At 43.8% G+C, this 25165-nt stretch overlaps 1 protein-coding gene and 1 pseudogene across 2 annotated transcripts; one reads left to right on the forward strand and one right to left on the reverse strand.

Moving 5' to 3' along the window:
• Positions 1-1833: 1833 nt before the first annotated feature.
• On the reverse strand, positions 1834-25165 carry MTIF2 (mitochondrial translational initiation factor 2). Of its 2 annotated transcripts, none has more exons than XM_066611926.1 (14): positions 25085-25165; positions 23941-24070; positions 21768-21888; positions 17129-17300; positions 13965-14125; positions 12821-12997; positions 12447-12586; positions 10973-11097; positions 10163-10367; positions 9231-9483; positions 5921-6061; positions 4695-4859; positions 2949-3089; positions 1834-2397 (listed from the first exon to the last, which is right to left on the reverse strand). In XM_066611926.1, exons 2-14 carry the CDS (start codon positions 23977-23979, stop codon positions 2228-2230), a joined length of 2010 nt encoding a protein of 669 aa, XP_066468023.1. In that variant the 5' UTR covers positions 23980-24070; positions 25085-25165; the 3' UTR covers positions 1834-2227. The 2 variants fall into 2 exon arrangements, with proteins under 2 accessions (XP_066468023.1, XP_066468022.1); XM_066611925.1 differs by having other exon boundaries at positions 23636-24070.
• Positions 20907-21023, forward strand: LOC136637560 (5S ribosomal RNA; annotated as a pseudogene).

Consider the following 25165-nt stretch of genomic DNA (forward strand, 5'->3'; position numbering starts at 1 on the left):
ATAATGCTAATGCCACAAAGTACATTATATTAAACAAAGCTGTTCTGTTGAGGTCAATAGGCATGTGGATTTGGGAGAACCCGTGAACATTATATATCTGGACTTTCAGAAGGCGTTTGACACGGTCCCTCACCAAAGGCTACTGAAAAAACTCCACAGTCAGGGAATTAGAGGACAGGTCCTCTCATGGATTGAGAACTGGTTGAAGGCCAGGAAGCAGAGAGTGGGTGTCAATGGACAATTTTCACAATGGAGAGAGGTGAAAAGTGGTGTGCCCCAAGGATCTGTCCTGGGACCGGTGCTTTTCAACCTCTTCATAAATGACCTGGAGACAGGGTTGAGCAGTGAAGTGGTTTAAGTTTGCAGACGACACCAAACTTTTCCGAGTGGTGAAGACCAGAAGTGATTGTGAGGAGCTCCAGAAGGATCTCTCCAGACTGGCAGAATGGGCAGCAAAATGGCAGATGCGCTTCAATGTCAGTAAGTGTAAAGTCATGCACATTGGGGCAAAAAATCAAAACTTTACATATAGGCTGATGGGTTCTGAGCTGTCTGTGACAGATCAGGAGAGAGATCTTGGGGTGGTGGTGGACAGGTCGATGAAAGTGTCGACCCAATGAGCGGCGGCAGTGAAGAAGGCCAATTCTATGCTTGGGATCATTAGGAAGGGTATTGAGAACACAACGGCTAGTATTATAATGCCGTTGTACAAATCTATGGTAAAGCCACACCTGGAGTATTGTGTCCAGTTCTGGTCGCCGCATCTCAAAAAAGACATAGTGGAAATGGAAAAGGTGCAAAAGAGAGCGACTAAGATGATTACGGGGCTGGGGCACCTTCCTTATGAGGAAAGGCTACAGCGTTTGGGCCTCTTCAGCCTAGAAAAGAGACGCCTGAGGGGGGGACATGATTGAGACATACAAAATTATGCAGGGGATGGACAGAGTGGATAGGGAGATGCTCTTTACACTCACATAATACCAGAACCAGGGGACATCCACTAAAATTTGAATGTTGGGCGGGTTAGGACAGACAAAAGAAAATATTTCTTTACTCAGCGTGTGGTCGGTCTGTGGAACTCCTTGCCACAGGATGTGTTGCTGGCGTCTAACCTAGATGCCTTTAAAAGGGGATTGGACAAGTTTCTGGAGGAAAAATCCATTATGAGGTACAAGCCATGATGTGTATGCGCAACCTCCTGATTTTAGAAATGGGTTATGTCAGAATGCCAGATGCAAGGGAGGGCACCAGGATGAGGTCTCTTGTTATCTGGTGTGCTCCCTGGGGCATTTGGTGGGCCGCTGTGAGATACAGGAAGCTGGACTAGATGGGCCTATGGCCTGATCCAGTGGGGCTGTTCTTATGTTCTTATGACTTGGCTTGGAAGAATGTGTTCAGGTTAATGTGAAAAACTTGAAGGTGTATTGTTACCATTATCATTAACAGTATTTATACCGCTTTTTAACAAAAGTTCACAAAGCGGTTTACAGACAAGGGATACTTTGACTTAGAAATAGGACATCAGAAGGCCAAGAAACATCCCACCCCCTTGGTCTGCCACCTTATTTTTAGAAAGCACAACTATATACAAGAAAAAAATAAAGGTCTTTCTCCTTGTGTGGATATTATCTGAGAAAATCTGCAGAAAGGCCTCATTCAGAAAGTATAGATTGTACCCCATGGAGGTATACTCAAATCTTCTGAAAACAAAACATTAATTCAAATAATATGAACATACAGTGTTCATCAGTATTCTTGAAATGCAGCACTTCTGATTGATATGTGTAAAATACATTCGAAGTTCCACCTTCTGTCAGGCTATAAACCCTGAAGTCACAGCACACACTCACTTTATTTTGATAGCTAGTCAAGCACTCAGATATGCTCAGCAAAATGATCTTTTAGTTCAGCCTAAAGAGAGAGCTTGGGTTTGTTCTGTGTAGTTCTGTTGCAATACAAAAACTATGAATTCAAGTAGCTCTTCCAATGTCCTATTGTCTTACAAAGTAGTTTTTAAAACAGTTGTCTCAGCTGTATTTTTAATTTATGTCACAAAGCAACTACAGCACACCAGTGTAGAAACTCAAACATTTGCCTTCTCTCCAATGTCAGTACCACTAATTTTTACAACAGATGCTGATTCCCAGAAGGCTCCACTACCACCGTCCTGTGAAGACTGGTCATAATTCAAGTTTCTCAATCAATCACTCTTTAGCCTATTTAAGATTTAAAATCCTGGGTCCCAAGAAATCTTCTGAGCAACTTCCTTTTCACTAAAACAAATTATCTCATCTCCAACTTCAAATTCTATGTTCTTCTCAAAACTAAGGCCACAATCCATACCAGTTTTGATCACAGGGACATCATCCTTATGGTGTTTCAGTGATGATAAATATCCTAGGCAGAAAAGAGATGAGTACGTAAAAATTCCAAAGCAAAGCAGTTTAAAGGTTGGTGTTAAATAGCTCAAGAAACATTTTTAGTTTGTAGAGCAGTTCAAATTCAACTTACAGCAGGGAATGGAGACAAAGACATGGTGCCAAAGTCTTAACAGAAAACATGGGTTAATAAAAAAATCACAAAGATACTGGGAGCTTCCAGCAACATGGTTCAACGTTTATTTGGGGGGGGGGGGGAGTTTACTAAAAGTGTAATCATCTGCATATCTACTCAGAAGCAAGTCCCACTGTATTCCGTGGGGCTTGCTTTAGTACATGCATTTATGTTTGCAGCCTAAATCTTTGTTTCTTATTTGCGTTCAGTATGCACTTCTGAATTAGATAACAAATATGTAACCAAATGTCAGCTGTATGACAAGACAGGTGTAAAATAACAGTCAGGAGCCTTCCCCTAGCTAGGGTCATAATGTGGAAATGACTTCCCAGATTGGCAGAACTGGATGCTGAGGCGCCCAATTGATGAGCCAGGGAGGTTGCCACTTTACTCACCTGTCCAAATAATATCCCTGTTACGAATCAACTTAAACTTCATCTTCCTGTCTAGCAGTCCCTTTTGCACTCTGCAGCCAGCCACTGGAACTTTATTTTTTCCTTCTGTGATTTCAAAGGTAGCTAAAACAGCAGCTTCTCCTATGGGAAATCAAAGGGTGTGAGCATGAATCAGTGATCCAAGCTTAGTGATCCATGGCATCCCCCCATATCCTCAGTTCTCCACGGTTCTCTGTGTTCATTATCTATGTTTATCTTCTTTACCCTGACACCAAGCAAGCATACTGTAAAAGAAAGAAACATGCTTGCTTGGCGTCAGGGTAAAGAAGATAAACGAAGGTAGTGGGGGAGGGGATATGCTGAGAAGTACTGTACTTCACCATATAGGGTTCTCTCTTATCTGCAGTTTCTGTATGGGGGGGGAGTAGGAATGTACTCCCCACAGATACCAAAGGATGCCTGAATCATCAAGGTTTTTTGTTGCTTCTTAATTAAATTTAATAGCAATGACACAGCTATTCTTGAAAGTAACTCTGATTCCATTTTACTTGTATTGTCAGGATTACAGGTACTCCATACTAAGAATACCCTGTGCTTCGGCTTTCCAAATGTTCTACACTGCAAGCTACATAAAAAAAAGCAAATATGCATGCTCTCTTATTTTGTGGTATTCTGCAAGTTTCATTATTTTGCACAATTTATTTGGCTTTGCTAGTTGCAAGGAACAGCAAACAATTTATGCTGGGTACTGATACATCACTACTTTCAACCCCTGGAAATCTTATTCTGCTGCTCCCTTGGCTTCTGAAATTTCAGTATCCATTATCAAATGCCTTCAAGCACCTCTCTGCAACCATGCGGTCTAGAAACTTTTCAAATTAAAAAAAGGCAGAGGTTTTCAGTAAGTGGAATTCTGCTATTAAATAAGGTATTTTGTGCTTTTTCTGTATAGGTGTGCCCCCTTATCTGCAGAGGTTTTGTTCTGGAAACACCCCTCCCCCCCGTGGATAGCTGAAACGATGGATAAGGGCAAATGCCTATCCCGTGCTTTAATACATGCATCCTCTGCCAAGCTCAGACTGAGCTCTGAGGCAAAAAAAACACCCCCAGAACTTCTGGTTTCATAGAAACCAGAAGTGGCATTTTTAATGCCTTATAAGGCATTGGGAGACCCAGGAAAGGCATTGGGAGGCTCCAGGGCTTTCCCAAGCCTCCCAATGCCTTATAAGGCATAAAAAACTTCACTTCTGGTTTCACAGAGAAACTGGAAGATCCTTTTTTTTGCCTCAGAGCTCAGTCTGAGATCGACCAAGGCTGGGGATGGGCATCCTCAGCCTCTGCTGAGCTAAAAGGCCCCTCTGGAGGTGAACGGAGCATAGCTACCCTCGCCTCTGGAATGATGTGTGCGGGGGTGCGTGCACTGGGAGGGACTTGGACCCGATCCACGGATAAGTAAATCTACAGATATGGGATCTGTGGTTATGGGGCCCTCTTGTACTCTTGCAGAGTTGCAGCAAACATTGAACACTCACCACTTCAGGACTATCAGTATCTTCAAAGCAATCATTCTGTTACTAGAACACAAAGAAGTGGTCACCATCCCTCCAGTGCACGAAAAGGCCTGTTGAATTACACTGAGGAGCCATTTAGTCCAGCTTTTTGTTTCTAACCAGATGCCTCTAGGAAGCCTACAACATAGGCAATAGCTCCTGGTTTGTTCCCAACACCAGGAATTCACAGGCATACCTATTATGTGCTCCTCCACAGAACAAGGCAATGTGCTGCTCAGTTCTTCATACAAGTCCTCAACAAGCCGGTAGATGATATTGTGAATTTTCACTTTTATTCCCTTCTTAGCAGCCAGCTGCTGAATAGATTTATTTGCATTCACATTGAACCCATATATAACACCTGATAGGTCAAGCCGAAAAAGAGAACATATCAATTATTCAACTAAAAAAAAACCCCAATGCCTATTAAGCTATTTCTGTCCAACGTTGCATACACACAACAGGGTTCAAATGTGTACGCTTGTGGGCTGGGCAGAAACGGGTCAGCTAGGAATACTTTCAGGATGAGAGCTGTTATGTTTGTCAAGCACTGAGGCAAAGGATGAAAGAAAACTACCAAGGAACTAACATTTCTAAGAAAAGTAATTTCAATAACTTGATTACATGATGCAAATTTGTACATATCTGTACTTGCTTGCTTTGCACATTTTATTGTGTTTATGTCCATCATGGGGAAGCACCCAGATATATGGAGGGCCTTGCCCACAGATAATCCTATTGAACTCCCCTCTTTCTGCTGAGATCTCACCAGGCATGGTGCACATAAATCTATCTTTACAATCAGAAGGGCTAAGAGCTTTTCTAATTAAAAAAAATAAAGCAGACATACTCATGATGACAAACTCTATGCCCAGAATTCTGAAATTCTTTTCTCAAATTCTGCACCACACAGAATATGCAGGGGAAGGTCGCTGGACATTAAAAATACGCTGCCATTTCATCCAAATTTCCATTTCTATGGATATATTTTATACAGAAGCCAATACATGAATGTCTGAATCCTGCATGCACAGCCTCCAGGAATTAGGACTGAGTATGAGGTTCCCAACACTGGACCAGGAGTCACAGATACAGCCTTAAAGGATGTCATCCTAGCTACATTCTAAATGATACTCCAGAGGCTTGTGCTTGTGAGGGTAGGGATACCTTGTGATTTGTCTTGCGATATGGATGGAAATGTGCACTCATTTCAATGGGAGGGCAATTGTCTACAATCATTGTGACACACAGTACTAGTCACATGCAATATTTACCAAGCATAAGTGTCTCTGTATTGGAGCTTTATTTCATCCTACACTTCATGTCCTGGGCAGCTAATTATACTATCTGAAAAGCAAAGTGCCCCAACTGTTCAGCAAACTGAGAGTCCAATAATTTCATTCTGATCAACACAATATTTACCTTTAAAAGTTTCTGCAAGATTTATGTCATTTTCAGAAATATCCCCAACCCCACAATGGATCGCATCCAATTCACACTCTTCATGGGCATCATAGGTGTCCAAAATATTCAAAATGGCTTCCACAGAGCCATCAACATCCCCTGTATGGAACAAGAGAGACCTACTTAGTTGCATAGCAGAAAACAACAGATAATGGAATACCAGCTACTCATAATCATTTACAATAATTATTGAAATTAATTATTTGATTTTATCTTAAACTTCTTTTTGAACGTTTTTGTTGAAAAGTGGTACATAAACACTGTTAATTTTAATCATAATCATCATCAGGAAATTATCTTGTGCAAGACTCAATTCTGAGTTGAGCTGAGCAATGAGTACAGATAGGGTCCTAATGGATTTTGTCCCATTTCTGAAAAAAGAACTACAGGTTGAGCCTCATTATTTGCGTGGGTTTCATTCCAAGCACTCACGTGGATGGCAAAAAACGCACTATAGCAAATCAATTTAAAAAACAAAGTTTCTTTGCTCCGGTGATTTAAAAAACAGCCTTGCTGACCTTTGTGATGTAAGATAAGTGTCATTAAGAAGACAATCCATCAATCAGTTGTCCTCCAAGTGCTCAGAAAGGTACTTCACTCAGCCCCTCCCTTCACCAATGCAAAGTGATCTCCTTTCTTTCACCTGCTCAGGGGGATGGGAGGGGTCTCCTGGAGAAAGAAGGATTGATGGGTTGTCAGCCAGCTGTCCTCTCTCTCTCTCTCTCATTATCGAGGCTATTGTTAAAGGACTGTTCAGTTTTTTAAACTGATTTTAAAGGGATGCATTTTTCCCTTTCTCCAGGGATCAGCACATTACTTCTCATTTGCAGGGGCCGTTCATGTTGAGTCAAATCCTTGTATAAAAAATCCATGTATAACAAGGCTGGACCTGTACTACCAACTATTTCCAACGGCTGATTTGAATGCTGCAGTGCAGCTAGGTTTCAAGATCTACAGTGCACAAGACAGATGCTATTTACAAGTCTTTACAATTCTTGCAGTGTTATAGAGGAACCTCAGATACCCGCCTATAAGTCAATCTCACAGATAAGTTGAGGGCAGGTTTTTAAGTCAAAAATCATGGAATTTTCTATGACCCTTGGATAAATCGGGGGTTAAACATAGGGGGGTTTCTGACTATAGTTTTGTCTGATTTTACTTGATGCCAGATCCTTAAAAATAACCTACCAGTAATTGACACCTAAGAACTGTACAGTCTCTAATTTATTTTAAAAATAGTATAAGATCATAAGATACATTTATGTTCTTTAACTTTTTAAATTCTAGTCTTCATAACCTTTTTGTAAACGCTATCAGAGTAAGTGCACTGTAAACAACATACCAATAGAACTGTGGTTCCCAACCTGGGGTACATGTACCCCCAGGGGCACTCGACAGGACCTTTATGGTACTCAAAAAAGAATTGAATAATCGCAGAAAAAGGCAGGTAGTGCTCCAGAATGCTTTTCAGGGCCAGTAAGGCAGGAAGGGAGGTAGCTGGTATAACCTAATTATCCACAGATTTTTTTAATCCGTGGCTTTATCTCAACACAATGAGAAGGGTCCTTTAAATTAAAGGAAAAAGTTGTTTAACAATAGCCTTGTTAATCCAAGAGAGGGCAACCAGCTAACAATTCATCAATCATTCTCTCTCCAGACACTTAAAACAGGGCAAGCTATTCCTCCCTTCCCTTGAACATGTGAAAGAAAGATAATCACTTTGCTCTGGGTGAAGGGCTGGCTCGGAGTAAAGCCTTTCTAATCGACTAGAGAGAGACTGATTGAAGGATTGTCTGCTTAATGACTGTCTTACATCACAAAGGTTAGCAAGGCTGCTTTTAAATCACCTAACAAAGGGACATTTAAACAGATTTACTTTAATGCGATTTTTGCCATCCACCAGAATTCTGGAAAGGGAACCATCAGGAATAAGGAGACTCAGCTTGATCAATTACGAAGATCATTTACCAAGAATTTCTCAGGACACTGCTGGTGCAAAACAGTGCAAAGGCATTGCCTTCAATTCTTAAAACAGATAAAAAGTGAAAATACTGTGACGAATACATGAAGTATTGGTTTTTCATATAGAAGAAATGAGGGCTTATATTATTAATACTGATTACAAGCATTTAGCTAATATGAGGGGACAATTTATGGAAATTGGCTGCCAAGGGGTATGCAAGTGAAAAAGGTTGGGAACCACTGCAGGAGAACCATTAATCAAATCCTTCTTTAAGGTGCCTGGTGTGTTAAGACAGAGGTTCTACATGTACAACTTAGAACACGTAACTGGGAGCACCCAATTCAATTCACAGTGGAGAGACAAGCAACAAAAAATTACTTCAGCATGTGCAGCTGCACACAGTTGCAACCCTATTTACTCAGAAGTAGACCCATTGCTTTCCATGGGTGTTATTAAGTAAAGGTGCACTGAATTGTAGCCTGAAACTTTGTTTCAAATGGAAATGAGGACTACATTCTAGTGTTTAAAAAAACAAACCTCTGCCTAGCATTTGCAAAATGGAACAAGGCTGCAGCAGGCTCAGCTAAAGAGAAGGAAGCTTGCTTGATTTAAATGGAAGTCTCAGTAGCACTGAAAAGATTTGGCTGGAGATTGCCAAGGGTTGCCTTGGAGATTAGCAACCCTCTAATTATCTCTGCATTGCTTCTCAGTACTGCTTGAAAAGCAACTTCTCTGGAGTTGCTTGAAAAGCCCTGACCCATGGAGCTTTATCTTTACCCATGGAGCTTTATCTCCTGACCTTGGAGATAAGGCGAACCTTGATTTCTTGGCAGAAACTTCTCGACCTACAGGTGAGTATCTACAGTAAGAATTTGGTCCATTTTGGTTCCCTGAGCTTGCAATGGTGTCATTCAGCAGTGACTGGGGGTGGGGAGCATGACAAGCCCAACATTTCTTTGCTGGACAGCCTTCACCCTCTTCCTGGCTCCTTCCTGGAGGACTACTCCTTCCACTTCCTATTCAGACCTTCTGGAGTCCTTATTATGGTTCCATAATGCTTCCCCTCCACAGTACCACCCTCTTTCTCTCTAATCTGCTTAGTTTGTTGCACAGAAAGGGCCATAGCTTCCAGGCCTGGCTGCCCCTGCACTGTTTTTACTGCAGAGGAGCCAGAGCTAAGCCCCAATTCAAGTGCTGAGCTCGGGTGAAAGATATTATGAAAGCTGGGATTTGGGCCCAAAAGCTCAAATGCAGTATCGTGACTTTGACCACCAGGACCAAACAAGCAGTAAAAGAGGCCTTCACCTTTGATAATGACCGGCAAGGTGTTTTTGTCACTCTCCACTCTTTCTTTAGGTCGCGCAGCCATGAGGTGCCTTTTGGCTTTGTACAAAGCTGCCCTTCTTTGTCTCCAGGTCAGGTTGGTCAAGCCCTCTCGCTCCTTCTTGTAGGCATCCTTGTGCTCCTTTTGCTTTGCTTCTATAATCTCTAGATCCTTCTGCACTTTCTCTTGTTGCTCAGCGTAGGCTCTCCACTCGACAACTTCACGAGCCCTTTGCTTGGCAGAAGAACAAGAGAATTGCCTTGCATGATCAGACCAAAGGCTCACCTGGCCTAACATGCATAAGCAGTGGCTAGGTGGATACCTCCAAGTCTGGAACAATGAAGGCATAATGGAGAGCACCACTGCCTTTGATATACTTTATAGTTTGAGCATGGAGATTCCATTTAATTATCTTATATACACAAGAACCCACACTTGCACTCCTCACCTCCACTTCTGTCACATTTTAACTGGGATCAGGGAGAGCAGATGCAATTCTACGCATGGGATACACATGGCCACATTGCCTTCTGCAGTGGCTTCCCCTCACAGGCTCAGAGCAAGGGAAATGGAAAAGGAAATGAGGAGGAGCCACTCAACCCTGCAGCACCCTACCAAATCATCAAAGGTAATGGTGATAGCTAAAGGGAGGAAAGAAAGTGGTCCTAGCAAAACAGGGCCAAGTCAATTTTTCTTCAGTTCCAGTCACCAATTTCCTGTGCCGCTACCCGCTGAAGCCAATCCATGGGACTGGACTGCTCCTTCTGCCTCTGATCTCATCCTTACACTTGGTCCCCAACCCCCCCTCTCCCCCACATGGAGATCTAGTGCTTGGAATGTGTCCTTTTTCTCCTGTGGCATTGCCAGTCCTGAGGACATGAGGCTCAAATCCGAAAATGGAAATCTGGGGTACCTCAGATTCTACTTCAAGGATTTCCTCTCCTGCTGAAGGGACTTCCTTCCACCCAACGATCTCCACAGGCATACTAGGAGTGGCCGTGTCCATGGCCTTTCCATTCTCATCAAACATCAGGCGTACTTTTGCCCAGCTTTTCCCTGCAACCAGAATACAGCCTTTTCTCAGGCTGCCTCTTTGGATGACTGCTGTTGTCACAGGACTGGAGAAAGGAAAAGGACAAAAGATGAGGTGAGGTTTCACAAGCACAGATGCTGAAAGTTCTGTCAGTTACATGACAGAAGCAAAGGTGAAAGAAAAAATACTAATAAATGCCATATGAAGTTTTCTTTTAAAACACTTCCCCACTACACTGAGGAAATATGAAAGACACAAAAGAGACAGTTTTAATGGTTTTATTTACTTATTTTTAAAAGCTTATATCCTGCTTTTCTGACATATATAACCCAAAGGGACTTATAAGTAAATGAAAACAAAAATTTAAAAAGCATTGAAAATATAGCATGTAGAAGCAGCTAACATAGAAATGCCATCATAAAAACTCAACAAAAAGCAGTTTCACACAACAAAATTACTGAATCCAAAGAGACAAAAAAAAATCTCCTGGATTTTAATTAAAATCAAACTGTTCTGTTTTTTAAACAGTTATTAAATTTTAAATCAGCAAAGATTAAAAACGAGAGAACTTATGCCCATGAGCCTCACTTATACAACAACATACTTTTTCGGAAATTCCAACGCAATATTGTGCAAAGGACCATAAGTGATGGCACAGAACAAAAAGATGGAACTAAAGGAATGACTCACCCTTTCCCTTTGTCTGTTCGAGACTCTATTACGGTACCCTCTACTAGACCAGTGCAGTCCGCCTTCAGTTCCAACACCTCAGCAAGAGTGACAGTTGCCTCAGCTAAAGCCATCAGGTTGTCACCCTGCACCAAATAATACAGGATAGAAAAAAGAATCACAACAGGATCAAGACAATGAAATTCAGCTCAGGCACCCCTTGTTTCAAGAGGTTGTCTATACACCTAAAAGCTGGACTTTTGCATGAAAGACACCTTAGGGCTGGGGTACAATTTTGGTGGCCCAAGGAAGGTGCTTGTTGCATGTCAATGCATGTGGAGTGGTAATCAAGAAGCAGGAGATTCATATGCAGCCACTGCTACATGCAGCAGGCAATATTTTTCCTGCCCTCTTAGATTTTTCACTTGCTTTTTTTGCCATTTGTCCAATGCATAGAGAGAAATCACCACATGTGTAAGGTGAAGCACTGCACATCAATATTTTATCTCACTGTGAAACTTTCCATGATCTAAAATGTGAAATAAAAATAAAATGACTGCCACGTAGCAGCCGTGACTAAGCATCAGGCCTTATTCTCTGACAATGCAATCCAAACAAGGATGTGTGTTGGCGCAGGCCTCCTATATCGGTTCCCAAGTGTTGCAAATGTGTCGTCAAGTACATTTGTGCTGACTCAGGAGCAGGCTGTGCCTGCACAAGGATGTGCGCCAACCTGAAAGTACCAGATCCCATCCCTGGACCAGCCGAGAAAGGGAGGTTTGTGCCGGGCGGTGCAGGGGGTGGGAGAGGGTGGCAGAAGGGTGTTCCAGGGGTGGGGAGGGGGCAGGATCAACAGTGGCAGCACACACCGTGTCCTAATGCCCACTCCTGGGCCAGGCAACCTTACATTTGTGCCAGCTAACCAAGTAACCCCATAGGGCAGGCTGGGATGTTACACAGGGTAAAAGGGAAAATACGCCCTTGCCCTGAAATGACTTTCAGCCTGTTCCTAATCTGCCAAGGACACTGTGCAGGCTATGTAGCATGGCTGTACCAGTGCAAGTTACAATAGCACCCTTAAGGCCCGATCCTATCCAATTTTCCAGTGCCAGTGCAGCTGTGCCAATGGGGTATGCACTGCATCTTGTGGTGGGGCAGCAGTCACAGAGGACTCCTTAAGGTATGGGAACATTTGTTCCCTTACCTTGGGGCTGCATTGAGGCTGCACCAGGGCAGGAAAATTGGATAGGATTGGGCCCTTAGTTGATTAATCTGCCAAACTGTGAATTTGCACCTTATAAAATCATCTTGTAGGCAGACTGTCACAAACACTTTTGCATCATGAAATGATACACTTTCCAGGAGAGGTCTAGCTTTGAAATGCTGTGGCACTTCACCTTAAGACCAGTGCCATAATCCAGCTTTTATTTTTCAGAAATAAAGTCCGTATGAGACCCACTTTTAGCATGAGGGCTCTGCCATTGGTTTATATTACCTTTAATGCTGAAACATGAACAGTCTGAACATCTCCGCCATACTCCTCACAAACTACATCATGAGCCAGCAACTCTTTCTTAATTCTGTCGGGGTCAGCTTCAGGCTTGTCACATTTGTTGATGGCAACAATAATGGGAACTGACAGAGACCAAGAAGGAAAAAGGAGGAAGAAGAGAGAGAGATCCAACAGTAACTAAAACAGCTTTGGAAACCAATGATTCCATCTAGTGAAATGATGAAAGTTCCTTTCACAGGGAAAATTTTGCTGTTATGATTCTAGTTTATGCACCTAGGGATCAAGAATGAACAGTATGAATGAATGTACAGTATGCAACACATATTTCAAATCAGATAAAATCAAATCCAATATACCTTTGGCATTCTTAGCATGTTGAATAGATTCCACAGTCTGCTTCATTACTCCATCTTCTGCAGCTATCACCAATATGACTATATCAGTGATGTGTGTTCCTCTTGCTCTCATGGCTGAAAATGCAGCATGGCCAGGAGTATCTAAAAAAGTTATCTTTTCCCCAGAAGGCAAATGCACTGTGGAAACAATTGAGGAAGAAACTCTTTTTGAAGTTTGGCACCTTGTGCTCAAAATATGTCTTCATTTCCATGTTGAAGAATCTAAAACAGAGATGCTTCTGAACCACTAGATCAAGGCTTTCTGAAACTGTAGATTCAGAGTTGCTTCTTTACAACCAACATACCCCATTAGAGACAGATTGTGTTGAGATGAGGCAACTTGCTCTTGGTGAATCAGACAGCTTCATGGATGAGCAAAGATTTCAACTATGACCTCCAGAGGTGTTGCAAGTTAAGGGGAGGTAGTTGCCCCAGTGGTTCATGTGTGGCATGACTAAGGCCAGCAGAGAGGTAGACTGGTCTGGCCTGCGGCCATGCAAATAGCCAGAAAATTCTTCTGCAACCCCTACTGAAACCAATAGGAGATATGCAAGAACCCAAAACGTGTGCAGGGGAGCTTCCATTCTTATTAAGTGCTCGTATATTACTCAACACATTATCTTGTTGCATGCCTTACAGCAATCCAGTTAGGTAGGCCAATGTTATTACGCCCATATTCCTATGAGTGAGTAGGGCTTGTCTAAGACTATTTCATGAGTTCACAGTAGGGGCAACATCTGAACCAGGGGCATTACAATTCATAGCCCCATAGTCTTAGGGCCCAATCCTATCCAACTTTCCAGCACTGGCACAACCTCAATGCAGTCCGGAGGTAAGGGAACAAATGTTCCCATACCTTGAGGAGGCCTCTGTGACTGCCTCTCCATCACGGGAAGCAGTTCCTACCCCATTGGCACAGCAGCACAGGCACTGGAAAATTGGATAGGATTGGGCCCTTAGATAGCACCTAGCACAATGTTAGGTGCTTTACAAATAATATCCACTAACCATAACAAAATCTTGTACCCAATAATGATCGACTAGCAGAATCAATCCAAACAGTAGTGTTATAATTTGCTGGTTTTAAATTAAAAATAAATTGTACCAAGAAAGGCACCAATGTGCTGGGTGATGCCTCCTGCTTCTGTTGCTGCAACGTGAGTTTTTCGCAGGCTGTCAAGTAGTGTTGTTTTCCCATGGTCAACATGGCCCAGTATGGTGACAACTGGAGGCCTCGTGGTTAACAAAGCTGGATCTGCAGGAGGCCTGCAAGGAACAGAAGTACATTTCGTTTGCAAATGAGAGAAACCCTCATATTTCTCCTTTATGTTTTGCTTTTAATAATTTTCTTAATACCTATGAACAGCATAAGAACAGCCCCACTGGATCAGGCCATAGGCCCATCTAGTCCAGCTTCCTGTATCTCACAGCGGCCCACAAAATGCCCCAGGGAGCACACCAGATAACAAGAGACTTCATCCTGGTGCCCTCCCTTGCATCTGGCCTTCTGACATAGCCCATTTCTAAAATCAGGAGGTTGCGCATACACATCATGGCTTGTACCCCGTAATGGATTTTTTCCTCCAAAAACTTGTCCAATCCCCTTTTAAAGGCGTCCAGGCCAGATGCCATCACCACATCCTGTGGCAAAGAGTTCCACAGACCAACCACATGCTGAATAAAGAAATATTTTCTCTTATCTGTTCTAACTCTCCCAACACTCAATTTTAGTGGATGTCCCCTGGTTCTGGTGTTATGTGAGAGTGTAAAGAGCATCTCCCTATCCACTCTGTCCATCCCCCGCATAATTTTGTATGTCTCAATGATCTTTCAGCAATTATCTTTCAGTATGATCATTAGCAATAAGCCACAGCTTAATGCTAAAGAGTCCAGCCAAATTAAATTCTTTCTACTGACAGTAGGGAGAGCATACATGTATGCCTAGAGGAATGTTGTGATTTGTTTACAGCAAAAAGTTTCACTTCTTAATTCACTGGGTGAAAAGAGCCACAACATATTTCAGAAAGATTCTCATTTCAGTCAGCATTTCATCAGCTGGTCACATAAACAATTCAGAATTCCTACAGTGGGTTTTCTTCAGATTTCGAAATAGCTCTGCGCCTTGTTGGCTCTGGCAAATTAGAAATGTTTTCAGGTGACCAGTGAAGTTTTGAAAGATGAAAATCGGCATATCTTAGTGACAGGGTGGCCAAGTCATTATAGTGTTAGATTAGGGCAAATGAAATCAGGGTTCCAATCCCAGTTCAGTTACAAAGCTCACAGAGTAACTTGGATAAGGCTGCAATCCTAACTACATTTTCCTGATAATAAGCCCTATTGAACAAAATAGGACTTACTTCTGAGCAGACCTGGTTAGGACTGTGCCCCAAGTCAGTCATTCTTAGCTTAACCCACCTAACAGGATTGTTGTTGGGGGGAGGCATGGAAGAGAACTCTGTCAGCCACCCTGATAATAAAATGTTATACATATAGAGAATAACATGACATCCTTGAAGTGGGAATGAGGCTGTGAGTTCAAATCTCATGTCAATCACTTTTGCTAGCTGCCTGTGAAAGTCACTCTCATTTAGCCTCAGCCTTCTACTACGCAGAGATAATACAGACCCACTTCACAGAAACATTGTAAGGGTTATGGAGATACATATTTATCTGCTTTCAACTCCACTTTTCAATGCAGAGGGATCCCCAAGGTGGCTTACATAAAATAATACAATACCATGACATGCCTTTGCTTGCCCTATTTCCAGCACATGGCATTGCTCTGGCAGTATAGCTAATATTCTCCCCAAGGCCGTGGAGTGTCTTTTCACTGTCCAAAGTGAGAGAGGGAGACTGCAGATGCAGCAGCTGTGTCTTGGGTAAGCGGCTGAGCAATGGCACCTGGCTCTTCTGTTACTTTGATGATACATTGCCTAGCTATGTGCTCCTTATAGGCTGATGGGTTCTGAGCTGTCTGTGACAGATCAGGAGAGAGATCTTGGGGTGGTGGTGGACAGGTCGATGAAAGTGTCGACCCAATGTGCGGCGGCAGTGAAGAAGGCCAATTCTATGCTTGGGATCATTAGGAAGGGTATTGAGAACAAAACGGCTAGTATTATAATGCCATTGTACAAATCTATGGTAAGGCCACACCTGGAGTATTGTGTCCAGTTCTGGTCGCCGCATCTCAAAAAAGACATAGTGGAAATGGAAAAGGTGCAAAAGAGAGCGACTAAGATGATTACAGGGCTGGGGCACCTTCCTTATGAGGAAAGGCTACGGCGTTTGGGCCTCTTCAGCCTAGAAAAGAGACGCTTGAGGGGGGACATGATTGAGACATACAAAATTATGCAGGGAATGGACAGAGTGGATAGGGAGATGCTCTTTACACTCTCACATAATACCAGAACCAGGGGACATCCACTAAAATTGAGTGTTGGGCGGGTTAGGACAGACAAAAGAAAATATTTCTTTACTCAGCGTGTGGTCGGTCTGTGGAACTCCTTGCCACAGGATGTGGTGCTGGCGTCTAGCCTAGACGCTTTTAAAAGGGGATTGGACAAGTTTCTGGAGGAAAAATCCATTATGGGGTACAAGCCATGATGTGTAAGCGCAACCTCCTGATTTTAGAAATGGGTTAAGTCAGAATGCCAGATGTAGGGGAGGGCACCAGGATGAGGTCTCTTGTTATCTGGTGTGCTCCCTGGGGCATTTGGTGGGCCACTGTGAGATACAGGAAGCTGGACTAGATGGGCCTATGGCCTGATCCAGTGGGGCTGTTCTTATGTTCTTACTCCCTTCTTACTAGGACAGTAGGTCTTTGTACTATCCAAAAGCAGAGGAAGGACAGCATCTGGGCCTCAGATGAGCTGCTAAGTGATGGCAATTGGCTCATGAATGTGAGTATAATGTATAGACCAATCTGCACAAAGTGTTTTGAATGCTGAATGCACTATATGCATGCTAAGTACAATATCATTAATTTTCTCTCACACCATCTAAGTGCCACAGATGTCAAACACACATAGGTTTCTGTGGTTAAGCAAGACAATAAAGATTCTTGTGACGCATTTATTTTTGTGTACTTCTCTCAAGACTGGAATTCTCAGCATAGGAATCAAACAGAAACTGTTGAAAAAATGTAGTTCTTAGATCTTGAGAAGACTACACTGAGTATCATGACTGTGAAATGTACGCAGCGACAGAAAAACACAATTACAGAAACAAAATGAGGTATGCACAAACCCAGCAACCAACAGCAGATGTTACCTCTTTATGGCATCTTTGTTTTCTTTGACTTTTTCTTCTTTCAACGTGGCCCATCTGCACTTCATGCCAGATTTTTTAATAATATCCTTAATCCAGACTTCATCTAAGACTGAATCTGGTTCTAGCGAGTCCAAGTCAATACTTGTGTTTAGAAGGGCTTCATATATATGATCTGATGGTAGAAACGAAAAAATACCCCCATGTTTACTCAGGTGTAATGCCCCCCAAGAGTGACACTTTCACTATCAGAAAGTCCCCAAGTCCACCTTCAGTTTTTTCTGCCCTCTCCTTCTGGAGTGAAGACCCTGAAACCTGAAACCAAATATTCAGGTGCAGCAAGAGAGTGTTCTTTGGGCTTATGAACAAGCCTCTGATTGCACTATATCTTTCTGTGGATTCTGAGTATAAGGGTGCAATCCAAACCTGTAGATAGGCCTGCCCAAGTCCCTTGGGCTGGCCTGGGAGGATCACAAACGTGCCATAGAGCACGTTTGCACCTCCTCAAAGGGAAACCAGGTCAGCGCTCCAAGAAGTGCCGGCCTGCGGAGCCTGACAGACGCCTCTATGCTGAATCCCCTCCAAAAAAGGGAGGTGTGGGGGGTGGTGGGGAAGAGGAGGGAGGGAGGTGTTTCTGCGTGGGGAGAGGGAGGGCGATGGGCGGTCCCGGTGGCAGGCAGGTGGAGAGCAGGAGACAGGGCTGGGATCCAGCATTTATGCTGGATTCCAACCTCAGTTCCCAGGGAGAATGGAGCTGCTTCAATCCGCTCTGCTCTCCTCAGACTTGTGCCACCTCAGGCACTTCCAGCGCACTTCCAGCGCAAGTTAGTATTGTGCCCTAAGCCACTTTGCAACACAATCTTGGCTGAAAAGCAGGGTATAAATATAATAAAAAAGTAAACTTCCGGAAGGCACCTGTGATGACACAGTGTAAATTTGGAGAGTGTCTTACTAACCATATAGAGTTCTTTGACAGTGTCAACAGGTATGTGGATAGAGGTAATTCAACTGACACCATATAAGTGGACTTTCAAAAAGCTTTTGACAAAGTCCTTCTTCAAAGGCTCTTGAAATAAACTTAGCAGTCATGAAATAAGAGGATAGGTCTTTTTATGGAGTGATCACTGGTTAAAGAACAGGAAGCAAAGAATAAATGGGCAATTTTCATAATGAAAAGAGTAAGGTCCCTTAAGGATCTGTACTGGGACCTGTGATCTCTTTTTTTTAAAACCTATTTTAGAACATGTCTAATCCTACATAGGCTTCTGTGATGGCTCAGCATATAAAATTATGAAAGGTGAAGTTTTTCTCCTTTACGATACTAAAATGAGGGGACAGCCAACAAAACTGACTGGCAGGAGACTTAGGTCAGACAAGGAAGTACTTCAATGCAGTGCATAATTAGTCTGGAATTTGTAGCCACATGATGTGGTGATAGCCACTGATTTGGATGACTTTAAAGAGAATCAGACAAATTCATGGAGGACAAGTGTATCAGTGACTACTAAGTGTGATGGCTGAGCACTACCTCTAAGTCCAGGGGCAGTATGAATACCAGTTTCAGGTGGACAATGGTGGAAGAGAAGCATGCCTTTCTCTCCTCTTTGTGGGCTTCCCAGAAGTAGCTGATGGACCACAGTGGGAAACAGGATGGTGGACTAAATGGGGCTTTGACCTGATCTGGCAGGGCTTTTCTTGAAAGACAGACCCTTTCACGCAATCTGTGCTCTACAGCAGGGGTCTCCAAACTTTTTGGCCAGAGGGCTGCATCAAATGTCTGGCACGGTTTTGAGGGCTGAAAAAAATTTAAATATAAAATTTATATAAATAAATTAGAGATGGAAATTAGATGTGTGAATAAATGAATGGGCTCATTCATTCAACCTCTCTGGCCCTTAGAACACCCTCCAGATGCAACCAGAGCATAGTTCCAGTCATGTTTGGCAAAGTGGACCAGGGGCTTTCAGGGAACAAGAGGCTGGCCACAGGCTGGATAGAGGCTCACCACGGGCCACATCTGGCCCCCAGGTTGGGGTTTGGTGACCCCTGCTCTATAGAATGAGCTTGCAGCCACTACCACCACAGCACTCACAGAATTTAGGCCTTGCTATTTTGCCAGGATCACGTACTTCACTGCTGTTATTATTATTACCATCTTTGTTAAATATATTACATGTGGTGAAGAAATCCTAATGAAGCCAGCTAAAGAATTACAACAAAGGATTTTTTTTCAAAAGAAAACTTTCCAACTGGGGTCAATTTTACAGCAAACTCCTTTAATTTAAACTTTTCTCAGATGAAAGTAGCTCAAGCACATCGGAAGCAGATGGCTGAGGAACGTTCCAGATGATGAAAGGCATCTTGTACAACTCTCCTTCACAGGCCTTTGTGAGACGGAAAAGGCAGGAAACATTGAAACAATTAAAGGGGCTAATGAATGACATGAGCTCTGCTACAGAACTCCCAAGTTAGCAGATAAGAGGCACAGACTCTCTTCCCCTGTGATGAAAAATGACTTAAAGACTGAGCAACTCATGAAAATGCCATGAATCTTGTTCCACCTTCATACAAGATCCAAGAAGCATGGAAAGAAAATGCAAGTGTCATATTAGCATCTCTCTTTCTCTACTGCTACATCAAGCCTGTAGAAAGCATAAAGGAGCTGGGCATCTCTCTAGGGCACAGGAGTGCCTTGTATTTTCAGTTCCACACATCTGCACAGAAAACAGGCAACACAAGTGGCTTTTCCACTGAGAGTGTAGCTCCTGCCACATGGATAGCATGGTGTGGGCTATATTAGCAATCTCCCTCTCCCCCTCTTCATTGTGGCATGGAAAGGCAGGGACAAATAAGGAAATAACACAAGTGTAATTTGCTGATTTGTACAGTAGTTGGATAGACATGGAACACACATCCATCCACCTTTAAAGCCCAAAAGCTGCCTGGGTGCAGTTGCCCTTAGAAGCTCCCTGTATCATGCTCAGAAAATAAGGTGAACAGGCTGGCATTAGGGGAGGTACACAGGATTTCTTGAACAATACTGCTAGGGTCGGAACAAGGCTACAAGTGGTCATAACTGAATTTGGGCCCTGTATGTATGTTTGGTAGTATATAGTCCCCAAGTTCAGTTGCAGAAGTCTAGAAGTGGAGAGCTAAAGCCTGAGGTGCAACAAGCAGAAAGCACAGCTCTGTTCATCAGGTGAAGGACACAAGGCCAGACAGCTAGTGCTTATAGTAGGACTAGTCAATTCAGGGGCTTCATGTTGGCATCCTTCAGTCTTGGAAGACTATAGTATCGCGCTCTGAATGGTGGTTCTGGAATAGCGTGTCCTCTCCAGTGCACGAAGCTTGAGGATATGGAGGATAAACTCCATATGGATATGGAGGATAAACTCCATATGGATATGGAGGATAAACTGTTACCCATGCAGCAAATCCTCCCTCTCCATGTTGCTGAAATGGTCTAATGAAAGGCAGAAGCCAATACGGTTGGTTCCAGCGGCGTCAGAGGAGTTGCCAGAGCGTGACTGTATACAGCCGCAAACTGCCTCAGGGACTCCAGCTCTGGATTTTGCCTCGAGGTTGTCTCCTGAAGCCTTTTCCATAACTGGATGTTGCCACAAGGCAGTGGAGGTTTGGGATCAGAGTTTTCCTTCTCTCAGATGAGCTGCCTTTCCAGGCTAACGAGTCCCATCTACCCGGTGGCTGTTTGGTCACCTCTTATGACAAGTACAGCCAAACTGAGGGCCTATTCTTGTCCCCAGCCCCCAGGGGAAACAGGGGTAGCAACTGTTACCCTGCACATGCCCGATCTCGTCTGATCTTGGAAGCTAAGCAGGGTCAGGCCTGGTTAGTACTTGAAAGGGAGACCGCCTGGGAATACCAGGTGCTGTAGGCTTATACCATAGTCTTTCAAGACTGAAGGTTGCCAACCAGGGGCTTCATACTAGCTACCAATTGCATGACATGGTGTTTTCTATGCCTGAAGAAGGTTTGAGCACATATAGTCAAAGGCAGCTCAATAACACAGTTGGGAAACTGTCAAGGACCCAGGGTCCTCAGCAGTGCCCACTGCTGATTCCCACCAACCTCTGTGCCCATAGCCTTTGTGTGGTGACAGCAGAGCAGCTCTCTCAGGATCCACCCAGGTATGAGGGGCAGATCATGGAGGACAGTTTGCTAAGGGTCCTGACACTTGGAGTAAGACCTCCTCACTAGGCCAGATAAAAATAAAATAACAAAGCTTCTGGTTCAAACCAAACAAATGGAGAGATCATACAAGAAGAAAAATTTGAAATCACCTTTCATTCTTTTCTTCCTAGGATCCAACTTTTTGTGTGAATCAGAAGCCATGATAAAGAGGACACAAAAGGCTTTTACACAAATTGAGAGCAGCCTGTGCTCTGCTTCCTCTTACCTATTCCTCAGCAGATGCACCTGCACCTGAACATGCAATCTCCTCTTGGGATGCACACACAGAGCTGCAGCACAATGGCTTCAAGGAAGACTGTCAATTCATTGCCTCATTCTGGCTGCAATCCTATACACACTTTCCCAGAAGTAAGCTCCATTGAATACAATGAGACTTACTTCTGAGTAGACAGGCACATGATTGTGGTCTCAGTCAAAGAAACAGGCTCACCTATGTCTTTATGCATGGCTTTCGCAAGATCTTTCACTGTCATCCTGGATCTTATCTCAACCTCCTGCTTCTCTGTTTTTTGTTGTACAGGTCGTAGTTTCTCCTTGCCAGATTTCTTTTTCTACAAAAGAATTCAAAGAACATCCAGCAGTAAATAGAAATAGCTGTAGAGGAAGCATCACTTCAAGACAAGCTGTAAACCTTTCACTTTTCCATCTAAGAGTCAACATGCAGCAAAAACATTTAAATCAAAATTACTTAATAAATATAAGATGCTGTGTCCACATTTCTCTATCAATCACATCTGAAATGTAGCAGTTTCTAGGTAGAAAAAGAACTACTTCAGATATGACAGAATGGAGGCAGGCAGGAAAGTACAAAGTCTTTCCCCTGCATTTCATTTATTTATGTCCAAAGCCTCTTTTGTTTTTGCAATTTTTGACAAGTCTGAAAAGGTGTTTAGGATAGAGCATTATCCTGTTCCCTTCCAACCAGAATCACACAGACGGTTTGCGTATTCCACCCTTGTGCTAACAGGCAATCCCAAGGGCCAAGGATGAAATTCCCTTTATCTTTCTAGATCTATTATCTTTAGATAATTATGAGACTAGGGACGCAATCCTAACCAATTTTCCAGCACTGACCTAGCCGCAATACAGCACCAAGTTAATATAACAAACATGCCCTTACCTTGAGGAGACCCCCTTGACTGCCTCCACACTGCAGGATGCAGTGCACGCCACATTGGCATAGCTATGTCAGTGCTGGAAAGTTGGTTAGGATTGCACCCTAGGACACTCAGTGTGACATAATTTAAAAATGATTGAAAACCAGCCACAAGACTAAAGACTTTTTATAGGAGGCACTTACAAAAATCCTTATAAATCTAGGATCTCAAGCAATGTGGTGGACTGCAACACACACATGGGAAGAAACATGAGACACCTGTGCAGGGGCAAGGGGCTGAACAATGGGGCAGTGTCAGATTTTCTCAGCATTGATACTGGGGTAATTCAGGCTCTTCAGGCAACTGGGCAGTGTCAACTCTTCCCCTAACAACAATTCCCCAGTCACCAATCCTTTCCCAGAATTGGATGGGACTAAAGTCAGGCAAGATTTCTAGCTCCTGCTAAAATATGTTAATATTCCTTTATTCTAGCCCACAGAATCTCACAAGCAGCTGCACACATGGATCTCTCAGCTCCCTTCCCTCCAAACAGATGGTTAAGGTTTGGTATATGAGGAGGCGGGCAGGGGGGAATCACAAAAAGGAAATTTAAAACCTCTCCTCAAGTTCAAAAAGCTAGAGAGACAATTACAAATTCTGTTGTGCCAAATTATGCAAGCTGACAAAACTGTAGAGCAGCAGCAGTGAGAATCACATCACTGACAGGAGGTGGGCAACACCACCAGCCCCCCTCAAATTAGGATTCTAGCCACAACTGTCAGCTGTCTCTGGGAAACCTTTGACCCAACTCCGAAGACCCCAGATTGTACTGTAGTTAAGACTAATGACACTTACATGAAATAACTGTATACTGTATCATAATCTTGTTATCTTTCCTTCCATGTCCCTTCCTTTTCTCAGCTGTCAATTTTAAACTATGAGCCCATAATGTACAAAAATGGTTCTATACAAATCATTAGTGTAATAATAAAGCTATCTTTTTTGATCCCATTTCTTATCAGTTTCTCTATGATTGTGATTTCAAAATGAGCTAAATGCTTTGACTGGGCAAGACATACAATGGCTCCTTTGCTCTGACTGTCATTTTAAAAGATCACTGAAAATACATCTACAGACAGAGTTGATTTTCATTTCATGAGTACAATAACTTGGGAGCAAGAATAAAGTTGCCATTAATTACCTCTTTGGTAGTTAAAAGCCTGAATTGTGAGTTAGTGCTTGGTTGCCAGAGCAAAGGATGCAGCTGAACAGAGCACATGGGGTAGGCAGATGACAGAACAGGCCTCCACTGTGTTCTGTGGCCTTTTCTGCAAGCCAGGGAGTGCAGCTGCCTGCAAGCACGATGGAACTGGGCCAAGTTTGACAGTGTCAGCATCACTCTCGAGCACATTTCTGCTCCGCAGGTAAGGAAAGGTGTTGCCTGGTTATGTTGCCTTTCAAGCGTGAAGGTGATCAGCAGTGACACATAACTGCAACAAGAGCTACCAGAGGCAAAAGAGGGAAGGAATGTTGTTCCCAATCCATCCGCAGTTGTTTCGATGACAAAATACTGACGTTCAGCTTAATATGAAGGGGCAGAGAAGCTACTGCACTCTCTGAATTCCTCCTGGTTTCCCTAAACAGAAACAAACAGGGAAAGTATGCATTTTTTCCTCATTAGAGCAGTGTTTCTCAACGCTTGTCCTCCACTGTACCACCTCACACAGTCCACTTGTTAGAAGTACCATTGGAAAGAACAGGCAATGACAGTACTGCCAGTGACTTCGGGGTTGGGAGGCCAGATGCAATGCAACAAACAACAGTAAAAGGCTCAGGTGAATGGGAGGGCTGTTTCGAGTGTGGGAAAGCCACCTATGCTTTGCTTTGGAGCCTCCTGTGTTGCTTGTGTCGTGTTCCTGGTCTGCGTGGCAGATGGCCCCTGAGTGCCACCTCAGGTGGTGCCTGTAGCACTAGGGATGTGCGGTGGGTGTGGTGGCAGAGCCTCCCCACAGTGGAATACTTTGAAAAGCGCCGCTGCCGTGTGAGGCACCCAAGCACCCACAAACCATGTGCAACACTCGTGGTTTGTGGGTGCTTGGGTGCCTCACACAGTGGTGGCGCTTTTTGAAGGACTCCACTGTGGGGAGGCTCTGCCTCCCCTCCCACCGCCATCCCTGCATGCCACTGGTTGAGAAATGCAGCATTAATGTGTTCAGTGCCCCCAGGTGTGTCTGAGGCAGAGCCTCAGGTGCACACACTTTGGAGCACAACCAGAGAGAGCGGTGTGACCAAATGAAGGTGGCTGTCCCTGTCATGGCCAGCAGCCCTGGTCACCATGACACCACCCCAGCTCAGTCAGTCACTGGACAAACTGGAGCTTCACCTGGCTCCTCCCTCTTCGCCTTGGCCCCGCCCACCGCCTCCCTCAGCCTTCAGACTCTGCCACCGCCCTGCCTCCAGAGGGCGCGCGCGCTCCTCGCCCACCAACGTTCCTCTCTCTCCTCTCGCGCGCATGCGCCTCTTCTTCCCCCTTCTCCGTCTGTAGGGCCGCGCCATGAAGCAGATGGCTGAATAGGGCGCGCCGCCCTCTCCCTTTTTGGCCGACCTCTGCGTTCCCCCCCCCCGGCATCGCCGCCCCCCCTCGAATTACCTCAAGAGGAGCTGCAAGTTCCGTTGCAGCCGTTAAAAGAAAACAAAGCGGCAGGTCACCTGGTTTCCGGCACCATGTGAG

This window comes from Tiliqua scincoides, chromosome 1, assembly GCF_035046505.1.
Source record: "Tiliqua scincoides isolate rTilSci1 chromosome 1, rTilSci1.hap2, whole genome shotgun sequence".
In the NCBI taxonomy this organism is placed as follows: Eukaryota; Metazoa; Chordata; class Lepidosauria; order Squamata; family Scincidae; genus Tiliqua; species Tiliqua scincoides.